At 35.5% G+C, this 14079-nt stretch overlaps 1 protein-coding gene across 1 annotated transcript in view; it reads left to right on the top strand.

The window, feature by feature from the left end:
• LOC126979972 (sodium-coupled monocarboxylate transporter 1-like) overlaps positions 1-14079 on the top strand; it is a 74688-nt gene that overhangs the window by 11171 nt on the left and 49438 nt on the right. Inside the window, exons 2-3 of the mRNA XM_050829579.1 lie at positions 1941-2145; positions 4743-4902. Of these exons, the coding sequence (XP_050685536.1) occupies positions 1946-2145; positions 4743-4902 (360 nt within the window). The 5' untranslated portion in view covers positions 1941-1945. The remainder of the gene's footprint in view (positions 1-1940; positions 2146-4742; positions 4903-14079) is intronic.

The raw sequence follows: 14079 nt of genomic DNA, 5'->3' as shown, positions 1-14079 counted from the left end.
CTAACTGAGAAATGGAAATTATTTTGTGTACGTATGAGTTAGTTGGGGAAAAAGTTTTTTCCTATTTAATATGAAAACAAAAGATACGCTGTTTTTTCAAAGTTTACTTACATTTAATTACAGTTACTTTTTGTTGAGTGGTACTAACACAGTGTTTTTAAATCTTAATTATTTCGCGACCCGGTGACAGGTTAATATATTCTGGCGACATTCTCTCATACAGTCTCGGTCTCATTAGCCCCGTAATTTCACTATCCGAAGGGCCTCCAAACCAAAATACTATAGCCTTACACACTACACCTTCATGCCAGAAAATGGCTTCGCTATAGTACCTACTAATTTCGATTTTAAATATTATGTTTCATTATTATTATTTTACAATTTAAATAATATACATAGTAGAATTCAGTTAATTCGTAAACAAACCATAATTCGCTAGGAAAAGTTGACCTCACGTACCTTGCCACCGCGACCGGTGTGACTCCTACATCGGTACGCTTTCATTATTGAACAGTACGTATCAAAATTCATGGACGATGTGGAACCCAAACCCGCGCCTCTTGGTTTCCGTCCGAGCGCTCTTACCAACTGAGCCAACCGTCCAAGTGACACATTGACGGAATGTCTTATTCAACTCTCAACTCCATCTACAGACCTACACGATCTATATTACAGTTGTTAACCTACTCACGAGATGTCGCTCTGTCAAATGTAAACCGTTTGTTATTTGAAGGTGATGTCCCTCACTTCTGGGATTAAATTATACTAGTATCGTAGTATTGTATGTCTTTACTACTGCCGACCGGTCTTCGCTCGAGCAGGAGACTGCCCGTGAATGCACGCCTGGTGAACAAACCTCATTTTCAATGAAACAGTTCCTCCAACTAGTTCTCGGTCCGCAGTGTCTTCACATTGTTGCCAGGGCCAGTGGTCTTCGTTCATGGTAGCCCTGCCGAGCCCGGGGATTCTTAGCACCCCCTACACCGTCGCTTGCACACCATGAGCGGGGCGGCCGGAGACTGGAGGCCGGGGCCTTATATCGCTTGGCAGGCGGTTGGCGAACGCAGTTTATGGTGCTCTCTTGGAAAGATGCTGCTGCCCATCCTCCGTTCTATGTCTCCATTAGTCACCTCTTACCACATTCACGGGAGGAGATGGGGTGGCGCTATTCTGGTGCGACACCACACGCATGTTATATGTATAGTTATATATAATTTGGCATAATTTGTGAAAAGTTTATTCCAGTGCAAACAATTTAAACGTCAGGTGCATCTACAGATATTTGACAATTTCAGTGTAAAACTTGAAATCAATCGTAGTTTAGTAGCAAACATTAAGTTTTAACTGAAGGTAGCAATCTAATCAGTTCCAGCATTACTTTCAATTAATCGTAATCACTAAATGAGTAGATTTAATTAAAACAACCAGTAAATATGTTTCTTAATCTTTTATATTCTGTAAATTGAAAATAAAAAAGAACTGCCCGATAGATAATAAATACTATTCCTGCCCCACGAAAGCTTTAAGTACAAGATTCACAAATAATACTTCTTTTCGAGATTTTTTCTTAAATACTACACTTAAGGCACATACACGACAGTCACCAAGTGAGCTTTGATCCACATACAAATGTTGATCCTTCATACCTAAAGATTTGCAATTCAAACAACTGAGGTGAGCGGGTGCTTTTGAATGTTACTGGCTGCTGTGGGTGATAATAAGATCTGGGATCTGTGGCTGGGAGGTGGCACGGGCGGAGGTCGGTGATGATCACTCTAATTATAAATAACTCTAATTAACCTCAAATTTATATATTCCATGAAAATATTCCATTCATATTGTCGACGTAAAGAAACTTGGAAATACGTAAAAGTAGCAACAATTAAGGAAACAAGGTTCATATTAGAATGACGTAGAATACAGCAGCTTCCTCGTTTCAGACAAGATGACGTTCACTATGACGGAAGGAGGATTCGGAGTCGGTGATTACGTGGCGTTCGGCTTGCTCTGCGCTGGCTCGTGTGCCGGTGGCATCTGGTACAGTGCACTGGGGTCCAAGACAAAGGCGGTGAAGGATCTCAAGGATTACTTGCTTGGAGGGAAGTCGATGTCAACGTTTCCTGTCGCGATGTCTCTAATTGCCAGGTAAAATAATAATCACATTTGTCTTAGGCGCTATTTCCACAAGCGAGCGTATCGCAACGGGTACGCCGATCTACTGTCGGGGCACATCTATGGTACTATTCCGTAAGCATACAGACGTGACTCAATACCGAAACGACTCACTACTTGCTGAGATATGTCGAAACTTGATTTTATTGAACAGCTCTCTCAGCTATGATGTCGTCTCGCTGCAATAACATAGCAGTTTGAATACATATACTATGACAATGTATAGAAATAGGTGGTAAAATAATAATATCACCCGCTTGTGGAGGTGGCGCATTTGGGGCTTTATTTTTGCAGAAATAAGTAGCCGATCAGTTAACCGTGCCCATAACAGTCACTTTATTAGGATTTTCGTAACGGGTTTCAAAACGACCTATCAGTTTTTTTTACAGTGCCAAAATCTCACTATTCTTGTCTCACTTTCACTCAATTTTTGTACTAGTCCGCTCAAAATGTTGAAAAACGTAAAAGACTCTTTAGATCTTTTAATAACCTAACAAAAATCCTAAAAATATGAGCGATATCTCATTAGATTCGGAATGACCTCTAGAAAATAATGTTTTAGGATATACCGTGCGTAAAAATACGATTATTACTAACTAAAAAGAAGTACTGATAACTCAGAAACAATTTACTATTTAAGAAAGATTGATGGAAAAAAATCCTATAGTGAAGGAAAATTCTAATGTATATCTCCCGACTACCCGAACTCTATACGCAGAAAATAGTTCAAAAATTTTATCTTTCTATTATATTGAATGTTAATTTAAAAAATAACACCACCGACTTCAAAGCTGTGTATCACATACAAATAATAGTATTTTATTAATATTAAAGGTTTGCAGAGGTATATTAATTTTTTTTTTGTTATTTCATACTTTTCAGTTTTTGTTGTCGGTTTTTTTAAACGCAGTTTTTGTTTTATATTTTTTACTTTTTAGTGTCAGTAAGTAATAATAATATACAGTATAATCAACCGGAATGAAAACTCCTAAAAAAGCAGTACACAAAAAACAACGTAAATCATCCACATAAACAAAAATTTTCATAAAAAATTTTAATAAAATGAAAACTACTGGGCCAAACTACGTAAAAATGTAGACCAAATGGCATTTATTCGCATCGAACTAAAGAAGAATTACGTAAATCGGATCATAAATCTCAGAGTAATCGGTGTACATACATAAAAAAATACCGATCGAATTGAGAGCCTCCTCCTTTTCGAAGTCGAAAAAATAAGAGATCTCTGAAAAAAAAATATTAAGTCAATTAAGTAAAAAAGGTATACTACTGATAATTAACAAAGTTTAAAGTAAAAAAAAAGGGTTAAAGTATTAAATTGCCGATTTGTGCTATAAGATTGGAATTTGTTTTTTTTTATTTTTATTTAACATATTTATTTAATCAAAATAATCACCATTAATATCTATACATTGCTGCTATCTAATAGGAAGTTCATTTCGTTCATTAGGAGTAGGCACAGTAGACATCTATCTATTCTCCGTTATTGCTTGACCAGATCGGAGAAAGCTATAGTGAATAACACCATGCTGAGACCACCAAACAGTTACCATTACCTTTTTATTGGTAAACTTTGCTTTAGGACACTGTTACGGCGTTTGGCCTGAGGTCAGCCACTGCATTTTTCAGTACTTACAGTTATTCACCACTCTTCATCGCATGTCACAATTCGATCCAATATTCCTTAATTTCTGTATCGATTCAACGAGGACACACAAGTTTCAACACGCGTTTTTATCTGCAGAGATCAGTCAAACTATGAGGCATTCATTTTTCATATTTTTTTATTTTATTGATTTGACGCAAATGAGTCAATATTGTAGGTAATGTAACGTTAAACCATGCCGCTAATTCTTGGGTAGTTTGGCTCGGATCGGCTTTCACCATCTCTTTCAATTCATTGTTCGTCACCTGTGTTAGCGCTCTCCCACGTTTTTCGTTCTTCAAATAAAAGTTTACATCACGAAGGCGATTAAACCAAAATCGCACGGTGCGTTCATTAGCAGTCCCCTCTACAAACGGAACATTGATATTGCGAGCTGTTTCTGCCGCGTTGGAACTCGTATTCAAAAATCATACGAATTTTCGAAGTATCCATCTTTATTGTCTGAATTGAATAAAAAAAAAAAACAAGTGAAAGTCGATATGTTGCACATTTTTTAAAAGAAGAACTACATAGGTATGGTACCTGGTAGTAAAAAATTTGCACTCAAAAATCTCAAACCATGAAGGTTCTATATCAATTCGAAGTACCTATTACAATAAAACGGCAATCACATACTTAAACCCTTATTGCTTTTCTAGTCTCCATATTCCTATATACAATAACCGACTCATAATTTTCTGCATTATTTCTTCTTTCATAGTTTTTGAATTTTTAGCAAACACCTAAATTAATTGCGGTAATAACTTTAAAATTGCTTCGTCTTTGTCGAGGTCATTCCGAATCTAAAGAGCCATCGCTCAAAATTTTAACGGCATTTTCCCCATTCGTCTCATTCATCTTGTTGACCAAACTATCCGCGCAATTCTTCATTTGTAAAATCTTCCAGTTACGTATCAGGAGTGACAATCCTGGGTACTCCCGCAGAGATATACAACTACGGAGCCCAGTACTGGCTGGTGATAGTGGGCGTGACCCTGAGCTGCATCATCGTCGCTGCCGTGTACCTTCCCGTCTTCTGCACGCTGAGGCTGTCCTCATCTTATGAGGTAAGTCAATATTGAAAGAAAGAAAGAAAGAAAGAAAAAATGTTTATTGACGTCATTATACATTCTGATTATAGTTCTTAAAGTTATACTATTCTAATTATGATCTAATGACGCCAGTGGGCCCCCAACTCAGCATAGTTGTGGTTTCGAAAGAATCCACAACCCTGGTCTTCCATGGAAACCCAATAATAACCCAATATTCAATTCAGTACGCGTTATATACGAGTATGTATGTACACCTGACTTTATCGCACACTTATAACCACGCAGAGTTAATCGGTGGGGAGGTATACTGGAGGGTAGGACAAATATTATTAGTATTCCTTAAAAATCAGAGACGATATTATTTCTAATGTTATCCCCTGCTGCAAGAGAAATCTCATTTTTTTTGTCTTCTATTTTATAATACTCGTATGTTTGGGGCTTATGCTCTTAATCCTTACGTATATAGAGGCGAGGAAATCAAGGCGACTATAATCCCCACTCGTTGTTAATGGGAAAGACCGCCATCTTTTATGATGTCATAGTGAAGTCCAGTCACCAGTGTGACACTGAGTCCCTATTCCAACGCACGGAGGTTATACTTAGACGTGAGTATAATATCCCTTGTGGAACTCATACAGTTGTTTTATAACTTATAACAATAAATATTCCATAAATAATTATTAAACTTAACATTTTTAGTTTTTATTTTTTTATTCAAATTTGTAACGCATTTATTATAATTTTTTGATAATTTCCCACAATTTCAGATATTTTTATTTTTTTTTTTTTTCGATCTAATTATAAAATCACAATAAAGGAAAGGGCTGTTAAAAAGTTGTTTTAAAGCTAACTAACTACTAACTATCAGTGGTAATATTATATTCGTTATATTAGTTATGGTATACAGGGCGTCCCACGGCTAAGACATACATCTACTTCTCGTACCTTTAATATTGCAGATGTAACATTTTACTGAAAGAAAACTTGAAAAATTGCCTAAGCACTGTCTGTTAATGATAGAAAATTAAAAAAAAAAATTAACTTCTCATATTACTTTTTCTATTAATATTTTTTTCACAAAATATGTCCTTGATATAATTTATACTGTCAAGTAACAATTTCAATAATTGAATTACTTAGTCTAGCCATAAATACTGTTACAATTAAAAATAAACAAAATATTACATTTGAATTTGGAATCTGTCATAAATTTTTTTCTTTGTTTTAGTATGTATTGCAAGATGAGGTATATGGCACATTAATTTTTCTGTTTATTATTTGTTCGAAATTTTTATTTAAATTAACTTCGTATTTTGTACAAAACCGTAAGTATAAATATCTTATAGCAAAAAGACTATTTAAATTCAAAAAATAACCAATTTGTTATCCTCGCGATCCTCGGAGATAAAAAGTTATTGTTTTTTGACAATAATATTACGTCATTAAAAATTTTGTTGAAATTTGTTTTAGATACATAAATATACATGTCTATGTACAAATATAGCTATTAAAATTGTGAAAAACAGAAAAAACAAGAAATAAGAATTTATTAATTGATGTAGTATAGATAGATTGTTGTCACCGATCTGGTTAAAATAACCTTTGAATCTAACCTGCAAAACTTGTTCTCCAGGTCTCTCGAAATCAGTTAAGTAGGTCATTTATGAAGTAACAAGTTACTTATATCTTATGATAGATAAATGTTAACAAATCAGCTGTTAATGTACGTTATTCGAATAGTGTCGTACATGTTTTCATGCTAATAATACTTGACGTTGATGTTTCAAATAGAATATTCGTCGTTTGATGACAATTTAAGGCTTGTACGGGTCCTCTAACAGTGATCCCCGCAACCTGCTTTCTCTTGCAACACAACGAGAGAAATCATGAGGGCTATTCCGAGCTGGGAGTAACCACATGTTTCTTCGATGGTGCCTATTTACCACTACAATAATCTCTTGGCCTATTATCATATGCCCTGCCCATTGCCATTTGATTATTCTCATTTTGGATGTTACCACTTACCACTAGAAAACATTATAGAATAAGGTTTGTTTCAAAATTTGGAACTAGATGTAAGAGAGCTTCCCGAGAACCGCACTATCGATGAACTTCACACATCCAGATGGTGATGAAGACCCTATTAGCTTCGAGGAGGCGGTGCTGGAATTGAACAGCTTAAACCAACACTCAGACGCAAAATGACGCGACGTCGCTGCGGAACTCCCAAACATTCACAGAGTACTCGATCATAACAGACCCGGTACCTAGAATACTCTATATATTGTATATTCACCGTGGCCCATACTCGAAAACACATTCGGATACTTAGAGAATCAGAGATATTCTGCGAAACGTCCGCGTCGTGCTTTAATATATAAACAAGATATACCTAACTCAAATATTTGTCATTACGTGCAAATTTTTATCATAAATTATACAACACTAAACATTTTCCTTATCAGCTTACGTGAAGGGAAATGTATACGTAATATAGACACGGTCATTAAAACAACTGTTATGATAACAGAACAAATATTTTGTAGGCAAGACAAGGTTATGTTAATTATAGCCGTTTTATAATTAGAATCGATCACAGAGGCGACAAGGATCATAATTATTATATTATTTATTGCCAATTAATTTTGCCCGTTTATTTTACCTTGTGAATGACTCTCATTATCATTTATTTATTTTTGGAAGCCGAATGGATGGTAGGTGACCCTACTTAGTTATAGCAGTGACGTCTTTGATTGTCACTAAGCTAAAGTGTGCAAGCGCTATTTGTTCGGGAGAGTGTTTGCTCCAGCTAATGATTTTGAATTGAACGTCTTTATACCTTGATCGTCTTCACACACTTCATTTAAAATTCAAATTCAGAAACACTTTATTCACGTAGGTCACGGAAAATACACTTATGAATGTCAAAAAAAAACAAAAATGTTGTTTCTTATTGAATTTACCGCTACTTCGTAAAGGGTTGATCTAATGAGAAGAAGTAGCAAGAAACTCATTGCCACTCTTTTACGTCAAGATTTACATTTTAATTGTTTTACAAATCATTTCAATTAAATAAAATCCTCGTCTGTTAAAGTATACGTATCCTTTACGAGTATGTTCTGATACATGGACTTCTTTCCTCCTGGTTCTTAACATTAGATCCAAATTATTTTCAAATAAGACGATTACCCTCATTATTTGTGTCATGTTTTACTTTAAACTTAACTTCAAAAAGTGCTTAAAGCGGCTTCATGATAATTCCGCAAACACGGTATTTATATCGGACACGGTGTTAGTATTCCAAGCTGACAACAATAAGCGAAAAATGAAAACAATCCGACACAGAATAACTCCTTTCCATTCATTTTCTAAAACTTCGTTCAGATTGGTCAATTTTTGGAGGAGGAAATGACCGAGGACGAAACACTGATTTTTTAGTTTTATCCTCACTGCTGCTGCTGCAGCTGTTGATTGACTCGCCCGCGTCATCGCGATGGAATTTATTTTAGAATTATTAAATCTGAAAAAGGCCTCAGCCTTAGATTAAGGATTGGCCTCCGTTGCGCTCCAACTAGATACCACGGGCGTAGTCTCAAAGTGCGGGAACTAATACTACGCCCGAGCGGGCGCACTCGAGCCATTCTGGAACAATGTGTGACGTCGACGTGCCACATGTTCTGTAAACTTTATTTATTTATTCATTAAATTCCGCCAACAAGGTATACACTAATATAAACACAGTATAATACAAAAACAATAACATTCATATGGTAAGTGATGCCTCAATTAAAGGCGAAAATGACACGCTATTCAATTAAATTAAGCCACAAAATAAAATAAGGACTATAATATATTATATATCTACGAATGCAATCTTAATATAAATTAAAACAAAATAGATAGAGGACATCCCTCCCTTGAAAGAACCGTTTTAATATATTTTTAAAATTGTGTAAGTTGTGATCAAATATCTCAACTTCATTGTGATGACTGTTATATTCCCTGGTAATTCTATTCAAGGGAGAGAAATAGCCTAAATTAGATCCTGCATAATTACAGAGAAATGGATTATATTTCTTACACGCTCTCGGTTGAGTTTTTGTAACAGCAAGGTTTAGTTTCGATATAAGATGAGGAGAATCAATAACATTATGTAGTAATTTAAAGAGAAACATACTGTCGAGCAATGTTCTACGGGACTTAAGTGAGTTAAAGTGGAAATACTGCAGTCTACCTGTATAAGGAATTTTTTCGCTAGAGTACAGCTCTAGATTAAACCTCTTCTGAACTGATTCTAAGCGTTTGTTATATACATCGTAATCCGGGTTCCAAACGACCGTACAATATTCTAAAGTGCTCCTCACTAGAGCATTATAAATGGTGATTTTCGTTATGGGCCTTTAATGGGCCTAGAATCTGAAAGATTTTTTTAGTAATTGCATCAATATGGGGGTTGAACCGTACCCTGTTGTCGATGATGACCCCTAAAAAAAATGAGGCAATCATCTTTTTTCTTTAGGCTTGCCCGTATCTGCTGATAGGCCACTCTCTTATCTTCCTATATCATGCGTCGCACAGAACTGATGTTATCTTCAGTAGTCGCTATTAAAAGACGTCCCACACGCGGATCATCATTGAGATTGCTACGTCCACGCTTAAACTCGTTAAACCAATTGTAAATAGTGGCACGAGATGGGGCTTCATTAAGAAATGCTAATCGCAGCCTATTATAGCTTTGTTGTTGAGTAAGCCTACAACGAAAGTCATAATAAATCATTAACTGATAATTTTCTCGCGTTATGTTCATTTTCACATGTAACAAGAGTTTTACACTTGCTGTCAATCCACAAAAACAAATGACAAATGAATGCAATATACTACATTAGGTTACCAAAGACTTCTAAAATTGAAATTCAAAAAAGTTTTCATTTGCAATGTTTCTAACTGGCCAGTTCTTAACATTTTCAGTGTTACCTACCCACGTATACCAAATACTACTTATACCTAATCATTAATCAAAATACGTCATACGATGTCAAGCAAGCCGCAAGCGGCAACCAAATACAACATATATGTTCTTTGGTAATAACCGTATTGATATATTCGAACAAAAAATAATCTAACGCGTTGAATAGCCCAACAAAATTATATTTCCTATTACAACTTGTAATTTTAATTTAGTTCTTATGCAGTACTCTTAGAGCTAGTTTGGAATGTGACTAAAATGCGTTTCGAATAAATATTAAATGACTTTCATTTGAATTTAGTTCTTATGCAGTCCTCTGAGAGCATGTATCAGTTTTAATAAATAATAGGTTATATGATTATAAATATATAACGAACTCCTCTATACTATAGTAAGCCTTCTTTGTCAATGAAGCTTTGATTTGTTTCCCTAAAGTCCATCCCTGCAACTTCCCGCTAATTCCATACGGGGGCGGCACTGAAAATTTGGGAATCAATGAAGTGACACAACATTACTATTTAAAAATGTATTTATTGCTTTTCGAAGTATTCTCCGCGAAATTTGACATATTTTTCCATACGGTGGAACCAATCATTGAAGCAACCATTCCATTCGGAAGTTGGGGTCTCCTAAATGGCCGTTTTGTAGGCGTCCACAGCTTCTTCAGGTGATGAAAATCTCTGACCACGCAATTTATTCTTTATTTTAGGGAAAGTATGGAAATCATTAGGGCTTAGGTCGGGGCTGTACGGCGGATGGTCTAATAATTCTATGTTTTCTTGCTCTAAAAACTCTTTTGTTCTGTGCGCGGTATGAGAACTCGCATTGTCGTGATGGAGGATGATGCGGCGGTTGCAGTTCTCTTTACGGAGCTCAGACCTGTGGCAAACAAATGCTAGCATACCATTCTGCATTAACCGTTCTTTGTCCCTCAAGAGGAATAGTCGTAACATGGCCAGTTTTGGAGACAAACGTTTTTTTTGCAACACTCCGTGTACGATTAATTTTTGTTGCCTTTAACTCATTATCGTGACTGGTTTTTTGTTTCGGGTTCGTATGCGTATATCCAGGATTCGTCACCTGATACGATGTTGTATACAGCATTTGAGGATCCTGCGTGGAATCTTTCGAGAGTTCTGACGCACCAAGTAACGCGAGCCGCTTTTTGCTCTTCACAGATCAAATGCGGTATCCATCGGGAAAACAACTTTTTTACACCTAATTGTTCATGCAAGATTATTTGTATTTGACTCATGCCAATGTCTAAAGTTGCCTGAATTTCGCGGTATGTCACATGTCGATCATCCTCAATCAGCTTACGCACAGCATCAACGTTTTCTTTGGTGACTGCAGTTTTTGGACGACCTTGACGGGGATCATCACTGAGCTTGGCACAACCACGTTAAAATTCAGCAAACCAGCGATAAATTGTGGTTTTGGATAGGGCTTCATCACCAAATGCAGAAATCATCCGGTCAAGACACTGTTTTTGTGTTAAACCACTTCGAAAGTCATAATAAATCATCGCTCTAGAATTTTCTCGAGTCAGTTTCATTTTCTCAACGACTAAACAAATTTGACAAGACCGAGAATATTTTTTTAAATAATAATGGTATTCGATTTTTAAAACCAAGGAGTTTACAATTAAAAAGATTTTAATATGACAGGAACAGTGGAAATATTTCATTCCCGATACTTTTAGTGCAGCCTGTGTACCTAAATTCAAATTGTACTCATAAGATCAAAATCGATCTCTTCGTGCTCAAAAATATAATTTGAATTATTTTGATCACTTCGAGCTCAAAGAGTTAGTTGTTTTGTGTTTTGAGCTCTTTGCGTACAAAAGTCAGACTTTTGTAAAAGTTAAATAATAAAACCTTATTTTATAAATTTTAAACCGCAATTACTTTTGAATGAATAAACTGAATTTCACACAATTTTCAGTCGGTCGGTAAAGCCGTTAGAAACTATTAAAAAAAAACACATTTAGAAATGTTTATTTTTGTAGTTGCTTTGGAAAAGTTACTGCCAGTCCATATTCCTGGACAATCAGTCGCAAAACTTTCGCAATGCTGAACCCGGATTTGAGAACCTAAAGTCGGACATACTTAAATCTGAAGTTAGAGCCGCCATAAAGCATCTCAAAAATGGGAAGGCTACCGGAAGAGATGCTATCCCGATCGAGACAATCAGGGCTCTAGATGATGTTTGTTTCAATATATTTCACATCATTTGCTCTGTTAAGTCATCATCTGCAACATTTATATATAAATGGGAATATGGCCAACAGAATGGACTCATACGGTTTTCATTCCACTACATAAAAAGGGTTTTATCAAGAAGCGTAGCAACCACTGCCTTATTGTACTAATATATCACAAAAGCAAAATCATGTTACACATTCTAAATGAACGACTGAAGGCGTTCTTGTCCAAGGAGATAGCACTAGAAGAGGCCGGGTTTGTTAAAGGGAAGGGTACACGTGAGCAGATCCTAATTGTTCGCCAGATTATAGACAGAGGGCACGAGAGTTCAACAAGCCAGCTTACATATGCGTTTACTTCTCGAAGGCGTTTGACTCTGTAAAATGACCTAAGCTAGGGAATGTTTTGCTAGACATGGGTACACCAAAACACTTAGTTCTTCTTCTCAGACGCCTTTATGAAGATGCATCGGTGCGGACGGATGATGTTCTGTCAAAAAACTTTCATCCCAGCGTAGGCGTTCGAGAAGGATGCATAATATCACCGCTTCTGTTGAATGCTTACACAGAACTCATAGTGTGTATTATTCTCGAAGACTGGACATCAACTTTACTGGACAATATCAAATTTGCGCCACGCCGATGATACTCGCAAACTCGGTCGCAAACAAAGTATTGTTTGCGACCAGTTTTATTCATATGGAAGAGCTTCTTCTCAAAATGGAGCGCGTGAGTCTAGAGTTTGGATTAAAGATTAACCGCAGTAAAACCAAGGTAATGATTGTAGATCGAACCAACAATAACTCGCCCGACCTCATGCAGATTGGGAACTGCGAGGTCGTCTTATCTTATCAATCAATCAATCAAATTCTTTATTTGCGTGTAAACATGGTATGTTACGATGGTATAATCTTACAGTTTCACATGTTGCGCCAGGTTTAACTAGGCATGCAAATTAATTTAATACAGTAAATAGTATAAGGTAAATAACACATAACAAGATTAGATGATATATGTCTACATGTCAGAAAGAATAAATATTTATTATCATAATACTATAAAATAATACAGAATTACAGACTCACATAATAATAAAATAATAACAGACTAACATGATAATAATAAATATTGTCTAATTAATTATTAACAAAAAGTTTCACATTTTATGTTATCACATTACTCGCGTTCAGAAATTCATTTATCGTATAAAATCGCTCACTTAACCAGTATTTAAGTTTTTTCTTAAAAAGTCTTTTATTTAATCATTTTAAATTAATGGGCAGTTTATTGTATATTCTGACAGTAGCAAGACAACTTTTGTCATACTGCAAGGAAAATTAGTCTATTTGGATCCCGGTGGTTTCTTTGAGGGTTAGTGTCACAAACATTCTTGAATAAATCACTATTGAATTTCACAAATATACACAGTTCATAGATTTAAAGACAAGCAAGTGGTAATAGTCCAAGTTTTCCAAACAGAGGTCTGCAACACTCATCAGGTGGCCCGTTGTAAATAGCTCTCACACATTTTTTCTAACATAGGTCTGAAGAAAATTGTTCGCAGAAAGCTTTGATTGGTAGGTGCTTGTAGATGTCCATTTGTAGTCAAAACGTCATCAGTCAATTCGATAAAGTAATCATTAAATTCATTTGCTATTCTGTAGGGGTTGGTTACGGAATTATTTTTAATATTAATGTTCTCTATAATCTTATATTTGTTCGCAGTACTTATTTCATTGTCAATTACAACCCATGAAGCTTTACACTTATTTTTACTATTCATTATATATTTGTTTATGTTCACATTTCTTTTTGAATTATATATACAGTTTTTTTTAATTTTTGAATATGTTAGGTATTTATTTTTGTCTCTCTTGGTTTTCAGTTTGTAGTAAATATAACGCAGCCTTCTTTTTGTTTTACAGCTTTGCTTAAGACCTTTACTAATCCAGTTTTGATTTGAAGATTTATCACCGGAAATTTTAATTTTAATTTTGGGAAAGCATATTTTATATATGAGGCA

The sequence above is a fragment of the Leptidea sinapis genome, chromosome 4 (genome assembly GCF_905404315.1).
Source record: "Leptidea sinapis chromosome 4, ilLepSina1.1, whole genome shotgun sequence".
Taxonomy (NCBI): Eukaryota; Metazoa; Arthropoda; class Insecta; order Lepidoptera; family Pieridae; genus Leptidea; species Leptidea sinapis.
Note: the sequence above shows the minus strand (reverse complement) of the source record. Positions and strands in the feature narration are given on the sequence as shown.